Source organism: Notothenia rossii (genome assembly GCF_949606895.1).
Source record: "Notothenia rossii genome assembly, chromosome: 6".
NCBI classification, from domain to species: domain Eukaryota; kingdom Metazoa; phylum Chordata; class Actinopteri; order Perciformes; family Nototheniidae; genus Notothenia; species Notothenia rossii.
The window spans coordinates 80,348,178-80,373,999 of record NC_136909.1 but is presented as its reverse complement, the minus strand read 5'-3'; the positions used below and the strand labels follow the sequence as shown (position 1 = coordinate 80,373,999).

General features: G+C 43.2%; 1 protein-coding gene across 8 annotated transcripts in view; it reads left to right on the top strand.

Moving 5' to 3' along the window:
* The first annotated feature begins 13,812 nt into the window (after window positions 1-13,812).
* Window positions 13,813-25,822, top strand: part of akt3a (v-akt murine thymoma viral oncogene homolog 3a) — a 57,909-nt gene continuing 45,899 nt past the window's right edge. For 2 of the 8 annotated variants that reach the window (XM_079686984.1, XM_079686980.1), the window contains exons 1-3: window positions 14,047-14,276; window positions 19,207-19,608; window positions 24,961-25,141. In XM_079686984.1, the coding sequence (XP_079543110.1) occupies window positions 19,570-19,608; window positions 24,961-25,141 (220 nt within the window). In that variant the 5' untranslated portion in view covers window positions 14,047-14,276; window positions 19,207-19,569. Of the gene's footprint in view, window positions 13,943-14,046; window positions 14,277-19,182; window positions 19,609-24,960; window positions 25,142-25,822 lie in introns of those variants that run through there. The other 6 variants (XM_079686986.1, XM_079686985.1, XM_079686982.1 and 3 more) reach the window with 5 other exon arrangements.

The window sequence follows — 25,822 nt, the reverse complement described above, 5'->3', positions numbered from 1 at the left end:
GTGGAACAAAAACAGGTCGAAGTTCTCCTCTTGCTCTCTCCATCATTCTCACAACGCTCTCACAACGCTTCAGTGACTCAACCACTGAGCAAAATCTACACTGATGGCACCCTGCGGAAGTCTGTGTGTGTGTGTGTGTGTGTGTGTGTGTGTGTGTGTGTGTGTGTGTGTGTGTGTGTGTGTGTGTGTGTGTGTGTGTGTGTGTGTGTGTGTGTGTGTGTGTGTGTATCCAGAGCTTGAAGATGTTTGGATCACTGAAGGAAGGATGGGGTTTCTGGCTGTTCTCACTGCCTCATGCAGGTAACATCTGTCTTCATACAGGAGACCGTCAAACCTAAGATACACTCACAACATTTCTCAAATGAAATTAATATTAAAGTACACAAACAACCTAACCGTACCCCTCTCAGTTTGCCCAGCCATCCTGTTTTTTTGTTACCCTAGCTTACAAACTGCAGTCTCACTCTTCCCGTCACTGGCAGCTGATGACGTTGGGAAGCGTCAGAACAAAACAGAGCAGTAAATCAGGAGCTCTCTCTCTTTATCACCCTGGTGCAAAATGACTGCTACATTACTGCAGCAGCTTCCGCTAAGCAGCGGTCAATCACATAATTGCTTTTACCCTCACTCATAAATAATCCTGGCGACACATTGGAAATACAACTTCCCGGCTCAGACGTTGCACATGACCATGTGGTCAGTGGGGGCATCAAAAGTGTTTTTATAGACTCGTTTCCCACATAAAAGGTCTTACTGAAGTCTTTATTAACATGTTATCATTAGTATATTGCGGTTACAATAGGCCATATACTGTAGATATCATATCTTGGTATTAGAATCAGACAAGTTTAAAAAACAAAACGTCAATACATTATCTCTATTTCAGAGTATAAAAGCAATTGAATGTAGTTTTAATAATGAGGAAGTGCAATGTCCAATGTTTTGCTTCTATGTAACTGCCGGCGAATACTATAAAAGTTATTTATCATGATAAAAGATACATTTTATAATAGTATTAACAGTTATAAAAAGGAAGACCTTAGATTTGACATCCAAGAAAAGGGATGAGATGTAAATGTGCTTCTTTCATAAAGATATTTGTAAATTGCAGTGTTCATTTTGAATATATATTTTAGTTAAAGTTAGGGAAGAGCTTATGATTAAGTGCAAGTTTATGCCAGTTTTTGACAGATGGTTATTTGTGACTCAGACACATCAAATAGAGCATTTCCCAAATATTTTACATTTCTTTAAAAGTATTAAAATTGGTGTATTGCTCAGTTCACTGCCTTCAAGCTATTTACTGTACAATTATTTAGAGATGATCACTTTTATAAAGAGTTTATTGCAGTATTATTACTCTTGTATAGTTATCAAAATCATTTTGTACCTCCTCTGGCCTAAATCCCTTTATTTTAAGGCAGAGCAGCTGCACACTGCGGAGCAACCGGAGAAACCAGACTGCTCCAAACTGAGGGGAGAGGTATGTGTGTGAGGTGAGGCTGCGCACATAGGATAATACGAGTGTGTATTCTGTGTGTGTTCGTGATGTAGGGCTAGGGGTAAGGGTGTTTATGAGGGAGTTCAACCTGTCTGCATAGGAGCAGAAGGTGTCCTGATACACACACACACACACACACACACACACACACACACACACACACACACACACACACACACACACACACACACACACACACACACACACACACACACACACACACACACACACACACACACACACACACACACACACACACACACACACACACACACACACACACACACACACACACACACACACACACACACACACACACACACACACATACACACACACACATACACACACACACACACACACACACACACACACACACACACACACACACATTAACACACATGGAGGACGCTACATATGTGAACATGTCAACATACAAATGGATAAGAGCACATACTGTAATCAGGGCAGCAGACACACACATGTAGGCAGAGAACAACACTGTAAAATGCATGTTTACGCTAATACTACCATTACTAATACTACCACAACTACTGCTACTATACTACAAAGTTTAACTTACAAAGCTAACTTTCTTACTCCCTCACTGTCACACTGTATGTTTAACTAAAACGTTCAACTGTCCCCACAGGGTAATACGTCAATATATAGATAGATAGGATAAAATAACTGATATGAACACTTAACTGTGTTGAGCAATCACATAATTGTCCTGCAATAGATGAAACTCAATTCAAAGTTATCAATAAGTGTGGAGTTGCTTTACTGTGTCAGAGAAGTGCAGATTAAATAGAACAAAAGTTTAGTTTTTGTACTGGATTGGGCTAAGCGTTTCTTTTGTTTTGACCACTGTCAACATGATCATAAATTGGGGGGCGTTTGTAACCATAACTGCACATAGTCGTTAATAAAAAACAATTTCTTCTGTGGATATTGAAAAGAAAACCAGATTTACGTGACAGCTAAATAATATATTTCTAATGTTAAATGAACAAGATTTTTTCTACACTCTCTACATACATTAACATGACATCTGAAGCAACATAACTATAAAACATCAACTTTTTATAGTTCATTCTGTAGTTAATAGGTTGCTTTAAAAATACATAAATTTCATCTGGTCATCTGGTACACTGCAGACTAGATTTCACACCTGAGTGCAAAATAGGTGACCCAGAAGAGAGCAGAGCAGAGCCATGCTGGACCAGACTGGCTCCCAAGCTGTCCTGCTGCACACCACACCTTCTACACCGTAGCTGCAGCTGCTCTGTCCTGCTCCGTGACTGCATATGTGTATTTACGTGTGTGTGTGCCTATTCTGTTATCCCCTGCACAGGGTCTGTCTGGCCGCAGCTGTCCCTACCTCTATGCGGGTCTCGGGGGCGAGGCTGACCTCTCTCCCGAAGCCACTTCAAAGAGGCCAGGGATGGGCTGCAGGGGTACGGGGTGCCGGGCCGTCCAGCACGGCTGCTGCTTCCCTGGGCTTTGGGAGCTGGGGCTGGAGTTAAGGTAGGGGGGGGGGGGGGGGGGAGGTGGGTGTGTTGGAAGGAGAAGGGAGTCACAAACATGAGGGGGGGGGGGGGGGTATGTGGTGTGTGTGGCAGGAGGGCAGAGACAGGAGGTATGGGAATGGAGGAAGGATGTTGTCATAGTCGAAAGCTGGAAGTTTAGCTCTGTGTGTGTGTGTGTGTGTGTGTGTGTGTGTGTGTGTGTGTGTGTGTGTGTGTGTGTGTTTGCGTGCGTGTGTGTGCGTGTGTATATGTGTGTGTGTGTGTGTGTGTGTGTGTGTGTGTGTGTGTGTGTCTGTGTGTGTGTGTGGGTTTGTGTGTGTGTGTGTTTGTGTGAGTGCGCATGTGTTTGTGTTTGAGTGTGTGTGTGTGTGTGTGTGTGTGTGTGTATACATTTGTATTACCATCCTTCGCCTCCCTTATGGGGACATAATGGAGGGAATCATTACATTTAGGGTGAAGAGTTGGTTAGGGTTAGGGTAAGGGCTAGACATGTGTTGGTTATAGCTAAGGTTAGGATAAGTCTCCAGGAAATGCATCTAAGTCAATGTAATTTCCCCTGAAGTGAGTATGGTATGTGTGTGTGTGTGTGTGTGTGTGTGTGTGTGTGTGTGTGTGTGTGTGTGTGTGTGTGTGTGTGTGTGTGTGTGTGTGTGTGTGTGTGTGTGTGTGTGTGTGGTGACTGGACAGACCTTCTGTGCTCTGGTGTTACCCCAGAGTGTAAGGAGGTATCTGTGATTCACTCAGCAGCGCACCATCTCACCCACAGGGAGTCCGGGGTCCAGCTTGGTGAGAACTGATGGCGCATTGGCTCTGGGGGGGCCAACGTTACATGGGGATCCCAATGGAAAAGACAGATTAGTGGCCACACACACACACACACACACACACACACACACACACACACACACACACACACACACACACACACACACACACACACACACACACACACACACACACACACACACACACACACACACACACACACACACACACACACACACACACACACACACACACACACACACACACACACACACACACACACACACACCCACACACACACACACACACACACACACACAGAGAAGATACCTGATGAAATCATGCAATGTAGCATAACAACCATGTTACCCCAATGCAGTCCCATAAGATCACAAAAAAGCAGTTTCTCGCAACAACAAAACATAAAGAAATAGGGCACAGGGAGGATATATGAAAAGAAATAAGGCAGGATGAAAAGTAATACAGGAAAACAGAAAAACAAAATGGCAAAAGGAAAAATTAATTAAGGAATAGACGCTTTTTGCAGAGACTGCCAGAGGAGCTAATTCAACTCTATTTTTGGATGTTGTAGTATTTGACTTACATTAACGCTTGTTTCTACATTCTTAGTCATGATAGTGGCATGGTTCTCAGAATTGCAATCTTGGTTTGATTGTCTGTCTGCCACTTTGATCCAAACTGACATATTTCCAAAAATATTTGATGGGTTGGCATGACATGTTGTACAAAGATTCAGGGTGTCTAAAGGATGATTCCCAGAGATGTTCTGCCAGCATGTCAAACTTTCAATTTTGCCTGGAAAATATTTACAGAAGTTGGCATCAAGTTTTGAACAGACATTTCGGATTTGAGAGAACCTATCAATCAACCAATCAACACTTTATTGCAGAATCAGGGTCCAGAGAAAAGACAAGGCGTTACATATAATAAATGACATACACAGCATACATTTTTTTTTAATAGTTTAAGAATAATTGAAACCAGTGTCCTACAAAGAGACAACTATACCAATGTCTCCACAGCTGCGATTGGTAGCGTGTAGTACTACACCTTATTTTTGATAAGGCCAAGAGGATTTCATTATCAGAGTCATTAAGCCGGCAAATACATTTATACATGAGATTTCTTAAAACAGCTTGTAGAGTATTGACTCCTGCAGCCACAAACATTTCACTTGCACTAGACCATCGAGGTCTCTTCAGCAATATTCTCATGGCATCATTATAAGCTAATTGAAGTTTCCGTAAACTTGCTTTTCTGTAGTTTGACCGCAAATGTGCAGTATAGAGTGGTGTACAATATGCTCTGAACAGAGACATCTTCACTCCATCTCTACATGCACTAAACTTACGTAAGAGAATGTTTACTTGTGCATACATCATGCGGCATTGCCTATAATAGAATTATAGATAAATAGAAACTACTTTAACCTGTCCTTGTTGGACACGCTTTAATTTATGTGAAAGTGTGAAACCCTTTTCTTTTGGTTAATTCTCGTTTTCTCCTGTTTATACGCCAGAGTAGGTAAGAAGCCTGTACTTTATTTTGGTTTATTTTGGTTAGGCAAGTTTAAGGAATACTCTGTAAAGACGATTTTTGTTTGTGATGTTGGGATTGTCTCACCTCTTTTTGAGTTCATTAAACCTCAAAAAGCTGATTTCCTGTGTCATTGACCATTTCTTGGGAGTGGGAAGAGTTGGGAGAGGGCAATTTTATGCTGCGTCTAGGTTCCCCATCTGGGCGTAACAATATTTTGATCATCTGTCATTTGTTCTGTAATTAAGTGTCCAAGATATCTTTACTTATTACAGACACTAAGATTAATATCTTGATATTGTTACACACATTCATGCCCCCCTCAGGGTGAATTCCAATACGTTTTTAATGATCAACAGGCCTCATTTTTACTCTCCAACACTTCAGTTAGGCTTTATAAATAAATACCTGCAAAACAAATGGCACTCCCATCCGCCTGAGCCATATGTGTTTTTAGCTTACTGTATAAGCTAATGTGAGCTTGAAATACATTTTACTGGATGCATAATTATACTGAAAATACACACATTAAAATGCCTGAAGTTCACAAACATTATGTGGTGCACTTGAGTGTGACACACCTTAAATGTTGCTCTACAGCTGATCTGACTGACGGGACAGACTCACTCTTCCACTGCAAAGATTATGCATAATGACACCTCGAGGGAACACAGAAAAATAGACTTGTGCACTTATTATGAGATCCAATGGGCTTTTATAGAGAGTAACATATTAGAGCTGAAATAAACCCTATGTACCCAAGTATTTCATATTTGTTTCATGCAGCATGTGTATGTACTCTATCTATTCATTTGAACCTTTACTTTTGACAGATAGGAAATATCTACATTATTTATAGTATCAGTAAAAATATCGTACAGACATTATTGTTTCTCTACAGATTGATCCTTATGATTTTGGTGACAAAATGTTTACATCTAGCCCCTTAAGATGCTGACATTTGTGGTTTAGTGTCCAATGTGTCAAATGTCTCAACAACTATAGACTGCAATTGAGATTGATGCAGAAAATGTACAAAATGTATTTACAAATGTATAAATATGAAAATAGCTTTGTCATTATGAAAATGTTTACTTTATTTGACCATCATCATATATATTTGTTTTACATTTTTTTATAACATTTTATATTTGAGTCGAAGTTGACAAGTGACTCTAAATTGTGTGTGTGTGTGTGTGTGTGTGTGTGTGTGTGTGTGTGTGTGTGTGTGTGTGTGTGTGAGAGTGACACGTCTGGCCACAGCAATGGCAACAGAAGGGCTCCCCTGTGTTGCCTTTTTTCTTTTCAAGCTGTCCCTTTACCCCCACCTTAGTTAAACCCACCTCCACCACACACACACACACACACACACACACACACACACACACACACACACACACACACACACACACACACACACACACACACACACACACACACACACACACACACACACACACACACACACACACACACACACACACACACACACACACACACACACACACACACACACACACACACACACACACACACACACACACACACACACACACACACCTTTCCTGACTGCTGGTTTTTGCTCATACTCCCCCTCTGCGCACAGAGCAGTGAGCAAAAGCCAGCTGATGGCATTATTTGTATGTTTGTTAAGAGAGGCCAGAACCGTACATATTATCTGACACGCGAGGTCCACCTGTGTCTGCACTCTCTGCTCTGCGTGGCCCCCGACCCACCCTCTGCTGCCCAGCCACACACTCCACCATCTGGGGAGACAAGCAGGGTTAGAGAGGGGGAAAGAAGAGCGAGCAGATGAGGGAGGGCGTCAGTGTGCCAGAATATCAACACGTTTTAAATTAACATCAATATATCTACATCACATGTACATGCTGGAATTTTAAACATAGGATACTTTTGTATGTGAAATAAGAGAGATAAAGGTGATGGAGGAAGAGGAGGAAGCACCCTTACATTTGAAAGCCAAACCAAGGAAGGAAGCACAAACTCATCATCACTCTTAACAAACTGTCATGTCCAAGAAACTTATTGTGAAAGTTTATTCTTTATGTTAGAGTTGTCATGTCCCTTTGTCTTGTGCTTTATGTCTATACCCTTAATTATTTCTTCCTCTCATTTCAGGCCTCCACGCTCCCCGCCCCTTTTCTGTCTCCTGCGTCCTTGATTATTTTCCCCGCCCTGATTGTTTCCAACTGTGTCCCCTTTACCTGTGTATATATTGTGTTAGCTCCCTCCTGTTAATTGTCAGTTCGTTGTCTCACGAAGACCACGTATCGGCTTACCTCACGGACCTTTTCACGGACCTATGCTATAGATCGCATTATAGTTTTCCTCGAAAGAGTGGTTTTGTTTTCCTTGTTTTATTACTGTGCAAATTCCAGTAAAGTCTTTATTTTGAAACGCTATCTGAGTCTGAGTTTTGAGTCGTGCAATTGAGTTCATGCCTCAGTGTTCTCCCCTTGACAGTACGAACTGACCATCAAAATGAACTCAGCCGACTCAGATCAGATTAAGAACGCTATCCGTTCTCAGGGCCAACGTCTTGGGCAACAAGAGGAGCGTATGGCCACCATGCAGCAGGGAGTGCAGGATCTAACCAGCAGCCAGGGGGAACTACAAACATCGTTGACGACCCAAGTTAATCTACTGGCAGCAGAGGTTCAGCGTGTGCTCACTCACCTGCAGGCTGTTTCTCCTCCTACGACTCCTCCGGTTCCAGCGGTGACCGGATTCGATCCCAACCGGGTTACTGAGCCGCACAGGGCTTCCATGCGTCTGGCTCCACCCGAAAGGTACTCCGGGGACTCAGAAGGCTGCCGGCCGTTCATCGTGCAGTGTGAGTTACACTATCACCACCAACCGGCTGCTTTTCCCACGGACATTTCCAAAGTGGCTTTTATGATCTCTCATCTCTCCGGCCGAGCAGCAGCGTGGGCCACGGCAGAATGGTCCCGAGGCTCGCCTATCTGCGGGTCTCTGGAAAACTTCATAGACACTATGAGGAAGACCTTCGATCAAACCACGCCGGGCAGGGAAGCAGCTCGGGCTCTGATCAAGCTGCGACAACATCAGCGGAGTGTGGCTGACTACGCCATCGAGTTCCGGACTAAGGCAGCCGACAGCGGCTGGAACTCCGCTGCATTGTTTGACGCTTTCGTCAGCGGTCTCTCGGATTCTTTACAAGACCAGCTGGCGCCTCTCGATCTGCCCGCTGATTTGGACTCTGTCATATCCATGGCTTTACGTATAGACAATCGTTTGACGGAGAGGAGAAGGAATAAATCCAAGGATGCGGTTGATCCACCTCTCCAGAGGAGACGCTCGCCGCTGGATATTACTTCTTCTTGGAGGCCCCGTCACCCCTCACCACCTGCGTTCCGGACAACAGCGCCCCCTGGCTCCGTGGAGGAGCCAATGCAGTTGGGCCGCGCCAAGCTGTCGCTGGCAGAACGTCAGCGTCGATTCAAGGAAGGCCTGTGTTTCTACTGCGGGCAGCGCGGACACCCACAAGCGGCTTGTCCGGTAAAAGAGGAGGCTCACCAATGAAGAGGAGTACGTTGGTGAGCCGGATCTCTTCCTCTGACTTTCCTCCTCGCACCCTGACCCGGATCCAGGTAAAAATCAGAGACAATGTAGTTACTCATGGTGTTCTCATTGACTCAGGGGCGGACGAAAGTCTTATGGATTGGGGTTTAGTTAAAAAATGGGACATAAAAACTAAACCTCTACCCCAGCCTCTTGAAGCGAGTGCTCTCGATGGGCGGCTGTTGTTTAAAGTGACTCACCAAACGGAGCCTTTAGAAGTAAGATGTAATGATAACCACCATGAGACAATGTCTTTTCACTTATTTAACTCAGCCCAACATCCACTCATTTTGGGGTTTCCCTGGTTGAAACTTCATAACCCTCACATAGATTGGCAATCTGGGAGGGTGGAGGGGTGGGGAAAGAATTGCATTGATCTCTGTTTTAAGCAGGTAGCAGAGATTGACAGGGGATGTAACACTGGGAGTGTTAGGCAGGATACAGTCCCAAAAATATATCTTCCGGATGTACTTTCAGTTCCTTCCTGCTACCACGACCTTAGTGAAGTTTTTAGTAAGTCCAAAGCTCTGGCTCTTCCTCCTCACCGCTCCTATGACTGTGCTATTGACTTGATTGCCGGGTCTCCCATTCCTAAGGGTCGACTTTATGCAATTTCAGGACCTGAGAAAGAGGCCATGAAGGACTATATTGATGCCTCCCTCAAGACAGGGCTTATTCGTCATTCCTCATCCCCAGCAGGGGCAGGGTTTTTTTTCGTGGGCAAAAAGGATGGGTCTCTTAGGCCCTGTATCGACTACTCACCTCTCAATGACATTACGGTTAAAAACCGGTACCCCCTCCCTCTCATCTCGTCCGCTTTCGAGCAGCTTCAGGAAGCCAAGGTTTTCACCAAATTAGACCTGCGGAACGCCTATCATTTGGTCAGGATCAGGGAGGGCGATGAATGGAAGACGGGTTTTAACACCCCTTCAGGACATTATGAATACCTGGTCATGCCGTTTGGATTGTCAAACGCTCCTGCAGTCTTCCAGGCTATGATCAACGACGTGTTGAGGGAGTTTCTGAACCGTTTCGTTTTTGTTTATCTGGACGACATTCTGATCTACTCCCCTGACCTTCACACCCACAAACAACATGTCCGCCTGGTTCTACAGAAACTGCTCCAAAATAAGTTGTTTGTCAAAGCTGAAAAGTGTGATTTTCATGTGGAAACAGTCACTTTTTTGGGCTTCATCATTTCCCCAGGTCAGGTTATGATGGACCCAGAGAAGGTTAGCGCAGTAGCCTGTTGGCCTACCCCGGACTCTCGCAAAAAAGTGCAGCAGTTTTTAGGCTTTGCTAATTTTTACAGACGTTTTGTGCGGAGCTTCAGCGCTATTGCAGCCCCTCTTCATGTCCTCACGTCCCCTCAGGTGCCTTTTGTGTGGTCTCCTCAGGCTGAGGAGGCTTTTTCTCGGCTGAAAAAGATGTTCACCACTGCCCCCATACTTACCATGCCGGATCCCACTCGCCAGTTCGTGGTGGAAGTGGATGCCTCCAACGAGGGGGTGGGAGCGGTCCTCTCCCAGCAACAACAGAAGGACAACAAACTTCACCCCTGCGCCTTCCTGTCCAGGAAGCTCTCCCCGGCAGAGAGAAATTATGATGTGGGAAACCGTGAGTTGCTGGCCGTGAAGTTAGCGTTGGAAGAGTGGAGGCATTGGTTGGAGGGAGCCGAGCATCCTTTTGTGGTCTGGACCGATCACAAGAACCTGGAGTACATCAGAAAGGCCAAAAGACTGAACTCCCGCCAGGCTAGGTGGACCTTGTTTTTTCAACCGTTTTGACTTTGTTCTTTCCTACAGGCCGGGGTCTCAGAATGTCAAGCCTGACGCTCTGTCCCGTCTGTTTGACCCTGTGCCTGCAGTCAAGGAGCCGGAACCCATCATCCCATTGAACCGGGTGGTAGGAGCGCTGACTTGGCCAGTAGAAAAGGAGGTAATACGTGCCAATGCTGGAGCTCCTGCACCAAGGGGTTGCCCGCCTAACCGGATTTTTGTTCAGGAGGCCGAGCGACCACAGGTGATCCACTGGGCTCACACTTCGCTGCTCACCTGCCACCCCGGAGTCAAGAGAACTATGTTCATTGTTAAACAACGTTTCTGGTGGACATCCATGGAGAAGGAGGTGAAGGAGTATGTGGAGGCGTGCCCTATCTGCGCTCGAAACAAGACCTCTTCCAGGTCGCGAATAGGGTTATTACAACCACTCCCTATTCCCAACAGGCCCTGGTCAGAGATCTCCATGGACTTCGTCACTGGCCTGCCCCTCTCTAGAGGTAAAACCACAGTTCTCACGGTAGTGGACAGATTTTCCAAAATGACACATTTCATTGCTCTGCCAAAGATGCCCTCAGCTAAGGAAACGGCGGAGGTCATGATGCAGAATGTGTTTCGGCTTCATGGTTTCCCTAAGGATATTGTCTCCGACCGGGGCCCCCAGTTTGTGTCACGCTTCTGGAAGGAGTTCTGCAGCCTCATCGGTGCCACGGTCAGTCTCTCGTCTGGATATCATCCGGAGTCTAACGGCCAGACAGAGCGCCTAAATCAAGAACTGGAGACCTGCCTGCGCTGCCTGGTGTCCCAGAATCCATCCTCCTGGAGCGAGCACCTCACCTGGGTTGAGTATGCACACAACATCCTCCCTACTTCTGCCACGGGCCTGTCCCCGTTTCACTGTGTTTATGGCTACCAGCCGCCACTGTTCCCAGCCACGGAGAGGGAGGTCACGGTCCCGTCTGCCCACGCTCTGGTCAGGCGTTGTCGGCGCGTGTGGGCTGCGGCTAGGAAGATACTCTGCAGGAATTCACAACTGGTTAAGAGAGCAGCAGACCGAAAACGCCGACCAGCCCCTGTATACCAGCCAGGCCAAAAAGTCTGGCTCTCTACACGAGACCTTCCCCTCCACGTACTCTCCCGAAAACTGGCTCCCCGGTTTGTGGGTCCTTTTCCCATCACCAAGGTCATAAACCCAGTCTCAGTGAGACTACGGCTTCCCAGGGCCATGAAGGTACATCCCACCTTCCATGTAGGGAAATTAAAACCATTGAAGGAGAGCGCTATGGTTCCCACCGTCAAACCCCCCCCGCCCCCCCGGATGATCGATGGAGGTCCGGTTTACACGGTCAAGTCACTATTGGCTAGTCGGAAAAGGGGTAGAGGGCGACAGTTACTGGTTGACTGGAAGGGTTATGGTCCTGAGGAGCGGCAATGGATTCCTTCCCGCTTCATCGTGGACAAAAGCCTCATTGAGGATTTTGAACGCCTCAACTCAGAGGAGCCTGGGCCGTCAGGAGCCGTCCCTAGAAGAGGGGGTACTGTCATGTCCAAGAAACTTATTGTGAAAGTTTATTCTTTATGTTAGAGTTGTCATGTCCCTTTGTCTTGTGCTTTATGTCTATACCCTTAATTATTTCTTCCTCTCATTTCAGGCCTCCACGCTCCCCGCCCCTTTTTCTGTCTCCTGCGTCCTTGATTATTTTCCCCGCCCTGATTGTTTCCAACTGTGTCCCCTTTACCTGTGTATATATTGTGTTAGCTCCCTCCTGTTAATTGTCAGTTCGTTGTCTCACGAAGACCACGTATCGGCTTACCTCACGGACCTTTTCACGGACCTATGCTATAGATCGCATTATAGTTTTCCTCGAAAGAGTGGTTTTGTTTTCCTTGTTTTATTACTGTGCAAATTCCAGTAAAGTCTTTATTTTGAAACGCTATCTGAGTCTGAGTTTTGAGTCGTGCAATTGAGTTCATGCCTCAGTGTTCTCCCCTTGACACAAACTCATCATCACTCTTAACAATTTAAAGCGCTATCATTGGGGAGCTCATAACAATGGCTTAAAAAAACCTCCACAGGAGTTCCAAAAATAAATGCATCAACGATCTGAGCCTTAAATGTCCACTGAACATTTTTGTATACACGAGACGGATCAGCTGTTGAGAAAAGATTTCCATCACATGCTGTGCAGCTGTCAGATCCTTCCGGTTGTAAACAGCCTTTAAGATGCAGTAATGTTCAGAGGCTGACCCTGCTGACCTATACAAGTTCCTGCTCAGCTGCTCAGTAACTACCTTGTTTATAAACAATAGACTTACATATAATGTATAAAAAATAGGCCTACACAAGTAACTCAAGACAAAGATACAATCTCATGTACTGAATAATAATGCTCCTCTACAAAAGGGAACACATCATAAAAAAAGAAGGAAGGGGGATAAGAATCTATAGTGAAAGTGTACAGTAAAGCTGTTATAGTTTTGATAGTTATTAGTTTTAGAGCGTTGAAATGAATGAATATATTGTTAGTGCATGGCCTTTTACTTAGGGATATGGAATTTGTTTCTGTGTTTTTTTTTTCTAAGAGACCAGACAACACATTCTTCCAAACCAAAACTTTCATAAATATTCCTAGTCATAAAATCTTCACAATGGGGAATGCCAAAAACAAATGCAGTAATAAACTATTTCTAGAGATCCATAACATAAAATGAAATGTGCAGAAATGTCTCTCATGAAGTTCTATATTTATTTATTGTCTCAACTTTACTGTTATTTTTATTCTGTCGTGTTAAAATATAAAAACACAATGTAGAAATGCAAGCATGAACAACATAACATGTCAGCAGAAGTGTATTTAATTTACCTCCTGCAATAATGTTTATATTTCTACATAGGCTTTAAAATTATATATAATTATTTATATATTTTTTAATTTATTTGATTTGATTAAGAACCTCAAATTAAAACGTAAGTAGGCGACAGAACCTAAATCTCGTACATTCCATAGATAGAACCTTTATATACAGTCTATGGATAGAACACAGCATTAACAGTGTATGATTCTCGCGATGGTTGGCTTATTAGCCGGCAGACACACGGGATGTTGGAATGGGATGATGAGAGAGCAGAACCAGAAACACACACACAAAAACATACACCGAGCAGAAACCGTTAACAACAAAAAACTGGAGGACGAGGCGAGACGGTAGGTTGCACGTGTGTCTCTCTGTGTGTGTGTGTGTGTGTGTGTGTGTGTGTGTGTGTGTCTGTGCGTGACAAAAAAAGGGGGTTTGCCGTTTCTCTGCGTGACGTCACGAGTTTTCCTGAAAGTCAAAACAACCGTTGGCTGTGGTTAACGACAGCGCCTCGGAAATCCGTTTCATGTGTTAGCTTTATTATTATTTCTGTAAACGCCTCGTTTTTACCTTTACTGCGGCGTTTGTTCATTAATTCACTCAGAAAAGACGAGGACAAAAATAACCCGGGCGGTTAGTGGAGAGCAGGTGCACCGGGAAATACCACAACACCTGCAGCTACAGGTAATTGTTAGCTAGGCACACTTTAGTGACTGTAAACATCACATACACTGAGCCAAAGCTACTTAAATAATGTGTTTATTTCGTGTTAATGTAAGTAAGGTGGGGGCGTTACTGGGGGGTTGATGGGTGATTTGGAAATGATGCTCGGTATTTCCTTGAAGTGGGTTAAAAAAAAAGGTTTTCATGTAGGATATAACACCCATAGCGTCTGCCATGCTGCATGCAATATGCGTCAGTTTGTCATCTGCAGTGACGTAGATGATGCAGTGCTGGTGTATCAGAGGTGGGAGAAGTACTCAGATCTTGTACTTAAGTAAAAGTAGAAGTACCAGAGTGTAGAAATACTCAGTTACAAGTAAAAGTATTGGCATCAAAAAAATTGTCAAAGTACTCAATATGCAAATTGGCCCATTTTAGAAAAATATATATTATATGTTTTGATTATTGTTATTGATGCATTAAGTGTTATTAGACCTCCTGAAGGTGCAACTAGTTTTAATTATATTGTATACTGCAGGGTACCTTGTGAATTTACTCCAGGTGTAACTCAATTCTTATTAAAGTGTTGTCTGTATTTCACATCATTAAGACATTCTACAATGTACAGTAACTAGGTATAAAAAATAAATGTAGTGGAGTAGAAGTACAAAGTAGCAACAAATTGAAATACTCATGTAAAGTACAAGTCCTTCACAATTGAACTTAAGTATAATACTTGAGTAAATGCACTTAGTTACAGTACTTTACTGGTTTTGTTTGACCAGATACAATGGGTTAAAATAGTTTTCATTTAGAACACCATGCTCTCTGCCATGCTGCATGAGTCATGCGTCAGTTTGAAAGCCATAACAGTGACGTAGAGGATGCAGTGCTGGTGTCTACAATTAGATTCAATTCAAATAGCTTCATTGGCATGACCATAACGACATACAGTATTGCCAAAGCTTTGTACTTGAGTACGACATATACATACATGCTTACATACATTACATGTTACTTAACACGTACATTTGGAATGTGCTGTTATGTTCATAAACACAGCAAGAATAATGTGTTTTCTTTACAAGGAAAACAATGTACTTTTTTAACATTAACTTCATTTTAAAACATCATTTAGTTGAAAATACTTCTGTACTTTTACCTAAGTGATCTTTTGAAGGCAGGACATTTAATTGATTATTATTTGAATACTTCCTTTAACAGTGACTTTCTGTGTGATGATGCAAGTGTATACAAAACCAAAAGTAATCAAATGTTTATGCTACAGAAGAGAGCTGAAAGAATGGTAAATAGTTTGTGTTTTCTCAAACCAACCAACCAGCTTTGATATAGTTGATCTTAGAACTGCAAAGAAAATGCATGAACCACAACTTGTTTAGCTTCCTTACTGCATTCAGATGCTGCCAGGATTCAGGATTCAGGATTCCCATGAGTTTTTTTTTGTTTATTACTTTTAAATGAATTCCTTATTGTTATTTATTTATTTTTACTGCATTCTTTCTTTGCATAATTTTAGTCAAAGATATATACCGGTGTATATATATTTTGTTCACACCTTGTTTTGGTCTTATATGTACTTTACTTCTATGCAAGATGTGTTTTGGCTTATAGACAATCATTATATTTAAGATCTTAAAACTGTAGAAATGACAAAGACGTAATACATCCAGTGTTAATAGAGTGTAACACGTGAGGTCCTGCCAATTGATGGCTTTCACTTTAGGAAGAAGCTTGTGGGCTCAATGATGCTGATGTCAGCTTGATTTAGCTTTGAAGAGGATTGAGGTGAGATTAGGGGGTGTGAGGTTTGCTGTCCTGACGTGGCGGCAATAGTAACTCCAAGTATCTGATCTGACCTGAGCCCTCTTCTCTGTACATTCTTTTTACTTAAGATCCACACCACGCATTTTTAGAGGTGTAATACACTATTGAGACTGTTTCAGTTCTCAAAAACACCATTCATATTTGATGTATAGTTAACATACACAGATTAGTTCTTAGTGTGGAAAGATATGTGCTATGATGTTTAATGTTACAGGGTCTGGGATAAATGCAGATCCCACTGTTCTCATTACATAAAGATTATTATCTTTTTTACTCCCAATGGGTTAACTTGCTTTCAGTGTCGCATTGTATCGCACTATATTGAATCTATCCCCTGTATCATGATATCTTACTATCTTAACCCAATTTTGTTCCAAAACACAGCCCAATTTCATGAAGTGTGTCGAGCCTATAATTAAAGCTAATGTTCAGAGATTGATTCTCAATCTACTAGGTTCAGTTCATGACTACTCCGTCAGCTCTATTTACTGTAGGCCAAGGTTTTATTAAGAGGCAGTGACGCATTTCCAAGCAGTGATTTGTTATTGGTTTATTGATAGTTGGTTTACTGGTTTTCAATGTTTTTTGGGAACACAGGAGCTCAGTCAAAACCTTGCCTTGTTGTTGAGCTCTAAAACGTGATTTATTCAGATAAGAAATGGAGCTTCCAGATCTGCCAATACTTCTCCTTTTCACCGATAGAACTGACCACTGACACTAATGCAGAGTGTATCAGAGTGACAACGGCTTGTAAACAGCACCATTATGTTCATGCTTAATGTTTTAAAGGTTGTATCTTCCTGGTCGAATGTACATATTGTAAGTCGCTTTGAATAAAAGCATCAGCTAAATGCAATGTCATGTTTTTAGAGTCAGAGCAGTATTTTGATTGTTTAACTTTTTCTACTTGCCATCCTTAGTTGCCTCGCAGTGCCTCTCGATATGTCTAGACTGATGTATTGGTGTGTGAGCTGACAGTCTGGTCCCTGCGCTCTGTTTCTCTCATTATTTCTCAGTTTATTTTCTCAAGATCTCCCTCTCCTTGTCATTTTTTCATTTTTGTTGTTGCCACTGGAATGAAATATCATAAAGTAAATGCTGTCTGGACTGTGCTTCCCCTGGCATGGTGGGTACATCACGGCAGTTCATATCTCCATGGCAACAGCTGCTCTGGTGAAAAGGGGTTGCCGCTGTCTGGACATTGTGCTCCTGTCGTCTCGTAAGGCATGAAGCATTCGTTTCACTATAGTCTTGATCTGTACGGCACCTTACAAATGAGTCAATCCCTTTAAATGTACTGGGGCCCGGTATTATAAAAACAAATCTCCTAGATCAGTGCTAATGTGTTTCGGCTAGGGATGTCGCGATCACCTTTTTTTGCTCCCGATCCGATTCCGATCATTTGATTTTGACCTTTTTTTCGATACCAATTTTTCCCGATCCGATCTTTATGCAATGCATTAAGAGGAAAAAAAGCATTCAAGTTGTCCCTTAAGGTTATTTTTTTATTTAAATTGGATATTCTATCCAACATGGGTATAGCTTCTTTCTTTCACAGCAGCATTGGATCAGTTCAGTTGTGCAGAATTGGATCAAAACAAAATAAAGCTTATCAGTACTCGTTAGCTTACTGCTACTATTAGACACTGCGCCCTGCCCACTCTGTTGCCAGATTTGAGAGAAATAAGCAACGAGGTCTATGAAAACAAGCCCCAAAGAAGCAACACATACATGATGTTCTGTCATTTGAAACCAAAACTATGGCCTCAGGATGACTTTAAGACTTGAACATGGTCATTTTTGTTTTGTGACATTGAATAAAATAAATTAAAAAAAGTATTTACATTTTTTTTTAAAATCCCGATCCCCGATTTTTTTCTCCCGATTCCGATCTTTTGAAAATCACGTGATCGGCTCCGATCCCCGATCCCGTGATCGGATCGGGACATCTCTAGTTTCGGCTAAGCGATATTTATCTTTATATAACTGTACATACTTCAACCATCTCCAAACTCATGTCTTGGGTTCTCTTGGAGCAAATAAGTGTTTTTTCAGTTCAGGTTAATCTACTGTTAATTAGACGAATGAACACTTTTCAAAATCTCCTTCTTTTTGGTTTACTGAATCTTGCACCCGGGCTGGGGTTGAAGGAATCCAACCCTCTACTTCCAAATAATGGAATAGTGGAAAGTATTGTATCAGTCCTTGTGACCAAGATGTGTTACTACTCTGCAATTCTTTCGTCTGGTTTCAGATTGGCCACAATGATACTGCTGCCTCAACATAAAAAAAAAAGCTCTGTGTCACCTAGGGTGTGTGAGTGAGCATGCACGTCTCTCCCAGCCTCAGTTGTGACGCTGCAGTCCCTCCGGTGTCGGCAGCAGCAGTGCAGACACTTGCCGTTCTGAATACTGATTTCCACTGGATGTCTACAACTGCAAGCCTAGCCGCCGTCGTGCTTTTTTACATTCAAGCTGAGCAGCGTAGTGTTGTAGCGCGTTGTGTAACGCAGTGTAGTAGGGTGCATTCGAGGTGAGCGCGGCAGCTATGCAGCGAGAGGGGAAGGAGAGGGGAAGGAGAGGGGAAGGAGAGGGGAAGGAGAGGGGAAGGAGGGCGGGATTGAGGCGACAGAGAGGTGCATAGATTTGGGCAGAGAGAAAGAGAGTGTGAGAGCATCCCTAACTGCCGCTGTTGCTATTTATAGCCGAGCAGTCCTCCACAGTCCTGAGATGCTCTCCCACATATAGACAAACCAGCCTACACACACCAAAGAATTTGACATGCAGAAACAAAGCAAGCAAAGAAAGCTAGACATTACTATCTGCTCATAAAAAGATCTATGAATGGATGAGATCTCTTGAGGGGTATTTGTATGGCAATCAAGGTCAGCTTCATCGAGAGCTCTGCAATAATTCATCCTGTTTATCAGAGGGTGTTAGCAATAGGAAGAGGAACTGGGGGTGGGAGCATTGGTCCTCACAAGCACTTGTTTGTCTTGTCAGATTGTATGAAAGGGGAGAGAGGGAGCAGCAGAGGACGAGAAATATAAATCTGTCTTTCATTTTTTGTTTCTCTTGTTTAGTTTTTTCCTTTCACTTCCTTCCAGGCTGAGTCACTACTGGTGAGGAGGAAGGTCTGGAGAGGGAACGAGAGAGGAGGTGGAGGAGGAGGAGGAGGGGGAGAAGAAGAAGAAGAAGAAGGCAGGGAGATAAGCAACAACAGGAAGCAAAGCGACACACACACACACACACACCTCGTGTTTGTGTGCCTGAGAGAGAGACTACGCGATCGAGAGGTTGAACAGGAAAGGAAGGGAGGGAGAGTGACGCGGAGGCTGGGAGAGCCGCCCCCCCCCCTCCTCCTCCTCTACTCCTCTCTCCTCTTCTCCTCTCCTCCTCTCCTCCCTCTCTCTCTCTCTGTGGAGCAGGCGTGTAGCGGCATCACACTCGGCGTGAAGGAACCATGAGCGATGTCACCATCGTTAGAGAGGGATGGCTCCAAAAACGGGGTGAGTACATCCAGTACCTCTCTTCTTCTTCTTTGCTCCCCTCCTCTCTACCTCTCTTCTTCTGCCTCTCGTCTAGACTGAGGGCCCGGCCGTGCCTGTCCACATGTGCCGGTGGGAGTGTGTGTGTGTGTGTGTGTGTGTGTGTGTGTGTGTGTGTGTGTGTGTGTGTGTGTGTGTGTGTGTGTGTGTGTGTGTGTGTGTGTGTGTGTGTGTGTGTGTGTGTGTGTGTGTGTGTGTGTGTGTGTGTGTGTGTGTGTGTGTGTGTGTGTGTGTGTGTGTGTGTGTGTGTGTGTGTGTGATGCTCTAGTGTACGAGTGTATATGCTTTCCCCCCCCCCAGGGATGTGTCTTTTTTACTACAAGCTTGGCTGGCTGTGTTTGTGTTAAGCCTCTGTGTGCTTCAGGCAGGTTGTGTCTGAAAAAGAGTGTGTGCATGTATTTGTATGCACAAGTGTGTGTGTGTGTGCAGTAAATAACATCTACAAGGGCTGCAGTCACACTGCTGATGCATTGTGTTCTGTCAGGCCAACAAGTCACTAGTCTGTGAAATCAAGTTAGTCATGTCTCTCTGAAGTATCACTTACCATAGTTGTGTTTTTAAAGTTGTGAATGGAGTCATATGACATGGGGTGAAAGGGTCATTGGGGTGGAGTCGAGGGTGGCAAGGACAACACATCCTGTTCTCGACCAAAGAAATAGGAAATGGTTAAAGAACATTTGCAATAGTTAAAGAATGTGAAGCAAAGATGCTACTTCCCTGTTCTTAAATATCTAGGCTTTCTGCTCATGTTAAATGATGGTGCTGCAACAGGTGAAAAGTTATTTGTAGCGGGGTCAAACTGTCACAAAGGGATACACATACAGCAGCTCTGTGGTGACAGTAGAGCACTGTGGGACTTTAACATGATGTACATTGCCCCCAAAACCACATTTGCATGGGGGTATTGTCTGCTGGTGCTGATGCCTCCAGGCACAATGTATGTGAATGTGTATGTGTGTTTTAGTGAGCGAGCCTCAGTGATAGAATAAGGGGGATTTCCAGACCTTTTGGCCAATGAGCATCATCCCCCTGACTATGTGATGGTGTCTAGGAATGTGTAACACAAACTGTTGCACAGGAAGTGACATAAATACATAACAGACAGCAGGCTTCTGGGTAATGTAGGCTAACACTATTGCCCAGCAGGAGAACAGGTTGGAAACCAGAGTGCTCAGAGTGGATGCTCTCTCACACTATGTCACACACATAGTGCACACTCTGTATTGCTTGAAGTGGACGGGGGGATCTTCGTGTGTGTGTCTGTGTGCCAGCATGCCAGTGTGATGCTCTGACAGTCGTCTCTGCATATTAAGAGGAAGCATCGCCCCCAGTCACGACTCAGCGCTACAGGTGTTCGTCAGTGTGTGAGAGAGGTAGCGAAAGAGGTAGTTGAGAAAGGAGGGGGGGGTTTGTTTGTGTCAAGAGTGTGTGTGTGTGTGTGTGTGTGTGTGTGTGTGTGTGTGTGTGTGTGTGTGTGTGTGTGTGTGTGTGTGTGTGTGTGTGTGTGTGTGTGTGTGTGTGTGTGTGTGTGTGTGTGTGTGTGTGTGTGTGTGTGTGTGTGTGTGTGTGTGTGTGTGTGTGTGTGTGTGTGTGTGTGTGTGTGTGTGTGTGTGTGTGTGTGTGTGTGTGTGTGTGTGTGTGTGTGTGTGTGTGTGTGTGTGTGTGTGGAGAGCAGGGTCGGGATGCTGACTCACTGTTCAGGTCCTGATACAGCAAACACTGCAGTCACAGTCTTTAGACAGCTTTTTACTGAAAGGAGAGAGAGAGAGAGAGGGTAAACCTTTTTGTAATTGTACGATAACAATTTGTTATTTCTGTGACTCTTTGGAGAGTCCTACTTTCTAACACTTTCATCAAACAACAGACATAGGTTTGTTTTGAATTGAGTGACCATAAGACTGAATGAGTGGAAGATTAGAAAGTAAAACTGGTCAAAAGTTCAACAGAACTCTGTACTTCTTAGAAGGCTTTAAAATAAATAAATGATAAAGATTGTGCCTGAGGAGAACCTTAGCTGCTGACCTGTTGTTTATTGTTTGTTTATAAAACCATGCAGTTTAGATGAATAGTGATGTATCCTTTTTTGTGTTAGTTGTGGGATAAGTTGAGCTAATAAATAATCTTCTCTTTATGTACGTAGGTAAATGCTTGTCAGAACAGGTTGTGTTTTGGTATTCTTATAATTAATCATTTTATATTAGACTAATTGGTTACATGCGTTACATACGATATGCCTCCAATATTCTGTTGCTGTAAAAAAAGTTATTTAACGATTCTTTGTTGTAAATAGTTTTTCTGCTCTCATTTCTACTCAAGCAGGGTTTTTCTTAAAGTTAGCAGTCTGGTCAAGCATTTGGTAATACCTTTTTACTAACTTTAGTAAGAATGATTATAAGATTTATATCGACATTGTCGTACGTTTTATTCTAAGGGCAACACTTACTGTATGGTTATGGTCTGGCAGTTAAGGATTCATGGTCGGCCCCTTTATCAAAGTTACAGCACAAGTTTAGGTGTCGAAATATGCAGACAGGTTTTTTATGGTGTTGTTCTTTAATGAAATTACACCAAGTTCATCCTACAAAGGGCTGAGTTCATTTCACCGTAAGTTGACCAGAATGAGTCATTCATAGTGAGTATGGTTGAGGTTTTTCACTTTCTATTTGATACTCTTTTACCTTTTTTGTTTTTACTCTTATCTTTTGTGGTCTGGCTAATGGGTTCGGTAATAAAGTGGAATGATTGATTGATTGAAAGTGTTTCCTCATTCAAAGCACACAGTATCGGTGATGAGTTCTTGCTCATGAACCCTCACCGGGATGCTTGCCTCTGCATGTTTTATGAAGGGACTGACAGTGTGCATCTGTGAGTGTGTAGCTTTTGTTCGACAAGCCACTAACCATTAGAATAATTGGTCAAACATGACAGATGTGTATAGCACAATGTAACACGCTCGAGACTCAATGGTCAATTTACACATGTCAGAGGATGCTGATCACTAGCAGCGGTGTGTATTTGCATTGTTTTCAATAAGCATGTCGTGCAGCACCAGCTTCAGGAGTATGTTAGACTGTCAGTAGGGAATATCACACAGAATGGAAAGGAAGTAAAAGAGGCTTTCCTTATATCAATGGTTTAAAGCGTTTAATGTGTTCAGAGCGATAAGAGCACATAATTAGCATAAGAGAAGAAAAATTCATGCTTGTAACAAATATAATGGATGTCTCTGTGAATTCTAAGCTTTCCCATCAGCACATCATCTTGAGACAAACCTCAGGAACATCTTTTCAGAGTACAGTACACAATGTCCTCAGATGACCGTGCCTCTCAGTACTCACATGCTCACTGCCATGGCGATGAATTTCCTTCCTCTTTTCATTAAACCAGAATGAGGTGTGCTTTCGGCTGCATCTCTTCTTTATCTTTGGAGGTAATGAACAGTGGATAGATACATGTTGTACCAGAGTGATTACGGTATAAAGGAAAATATCAAAAATAGGGCTGCAACACATGATTATTTTCCAAATTAATAAACTATCAAATGTCAGGAAAATTGTGAAAAAATGTCCATCCCAGATATTGCAATGTGAGGTTTTAAAATGTCTTGTTCGTCAGCCAAAAACCCAAAGATATATGAACTATTATAAGGAGGAGGGGGCGGCTCTATTTAAAATATGATATGAAACAGAAATCCATATTTGAGACACTGAAAACAGCATTGATTGCCATATTTGGAAATGAATTGTAAGGATCAATGGATTATAAAAATGGTAGCAGATCTATATTTCTATGGATTGAGTAATCGTTGCGGATTTGCTTGAGAACATTCTGTTCTTAATGATAAAGACGGAGTGAAAGAGAAATCCAGGGCACAGGTGTGAGCTACAGGTGTAGCCTTGGACAACATGGTCTTGTTTTAAATGTTATCTGGCAGTGAAAATCAGATGTGGCTCTCAGAACTCTCAAGGCAGTTCTTTTTTAAAACTTCACTTCATTTCCGCCAGGCCAGGAGTTCACCTTCTGTCGGCCCATGTGAGGCCACGGAGGTCACAGTCAGACACTGTATTCGAGGAAACTGTTACCTCCACCAGCATCAGGGCAACAGATGGCCAGCAGCGTGGAGACACGGGGAGAACACCATCATATTTTCTTTGACAATGTCTGTTCTCCGGAAGTCTTTCTTTCTGAATAATCTAAGATCAATGAGTCTTTGTTTCCCTGGAGGGATTACTCTATCGTACAATTTGCACATAAGAGGAAGTCAAGAGGAAGTTCCACATCCATTCACAATACACAGTATATTCTTAATTGAAAACAAATATTATTAAGCCTCTATGCTTGAGTCTCAAGGCTTAGAGAACAGATTGATGAAATAGTATGTTCAAGTGTTTTGTTCTTAAATTGCAGATAAATTACAAGTTTGGTTGTTGGTCACATCGACACTGACATGTATTATACATGTCGCAGTACGAAAATACAATGCTGCATCCTACCCATTAACTTCCATATTCTGCATGTCTTCCTGTTTTGTTTTTTTAAATCTCCACATTCCACTCTTGCTCCTTTTATATGTGTGCATTGTTTGTTTGCAAATCACATCTATCATATGCAGGATTGTGATTAGTTTTGGGCTTTTCCACGATGGAAACAGTCGCGAAGATACATTCAAAGTCTGACCTTATGAATATCCATGTGAGTGTCTGAACCTGTCCTGCATCTCTGCAAAGTAACACACCCACCTGCCCTTTCTTTAAATATTATGTTCTCTCCTCTTCATCTCTACGCTTTTAAGAACGTATGGGATGTACTGTATACGTTGGACTGCTGTTGTGGGGTTCATTGGGTGCAGTGCAGTCAGGCAGCCATCTTTGCTCAGTGAGTTCAGTGGGTTCAGTGTGCTGGAGGCTGGCTGGCTGGATCAGGTGGCAGTGCCAGATCCCTGATATCAATCACCAGCCGCCGCTGCTGCTGCTGCTGCTGCCGCCACTGTCTGCTGTGTCGCCCTTCTCCTCTCCTCTTCCTCCTCTCCTCTTCCTCCTCCGTCCTGCCTCTGCTGTAGAGCCTGTCAACACAACTCACCCCTTTTTATTGCAATTCACACTCTCTTTCCCTCTCAGTCTACGCATGTATCTCCTTCCATCTCCCTGCTCTCCTCTCTCCATCCCCTCTGTTTCTCAAACTCTCATGTATATACAGGGCAATAACAGCCAGGCAGCAGACAGTACAGGCTTTGTTATGAATGGCATCCTCTTGCACATCCGGAGGAAGTGTACGCTCCAGTGTGGCTTTACAAACTGTTTCCATTGTCCTCAGAATGACTCACTCTACACTGCAGAGAATGGCAGTCAGCCAGACAGTCAGACAGACAGCACAGCGCAAACAGACAGACTAGTCTGCAGACAAACAGCAGAGGAAAGACAGGCAGAGGGACGGATAGTTTGTGACAGATACAGACAGAATAGACGCCCAATCAGAAGAGACCTGCAACCTGCAGGTACACACGCACAATGAAAGACAGACGGGTCACATACACAGACAGGCAGCAGAGAGAGGGTCACCTCTGTATTCAGTAGGAATATGATATTTTATTTAGCAAAATAATTGAGTAAAAATGTTGACAATATCTTAGAAATAAAGTTAAAAAAGTGATACTCTACCGGCAAGACTGTTTTATAGAAATGTGCACATTTTATCTGATGCCATCATTAATGTATGCTGCAACAGAGAAGAATGTCCACTACAAGTGTCCTATGAGTTTTTTATTTTTTTTAATCGTTTATTTGAACCGGGACAGTGCACATCGATGAACACTTTAAAACAAAACAATGCTTACAAGCGTAAATGAGCCGGATTTTAGCTTTAAGCTAATTTCCATCCGCAGTCCCCTCACATGCAACATACAAGAACATGACATTTATATTCATAGCAAAAATAAATACAGGACATGCAGAAAGAGCATGAGCAGCATACAAGCATTTACCACATGGCAGTACAATGTAGCAGCTATGGTATACAAAGTGCAAGATATGATACAAGTGCAAGAGGAGATACCCCATATATTGTAGGGCCATACCTATATAAGGTATATTTATACGTTTTCTTTTTCAAAATACCAAACAGATCATGCATTTTAGCCATGCCTCATTTCGCTCTAGTTTGCTCTCCTCCACCCTGT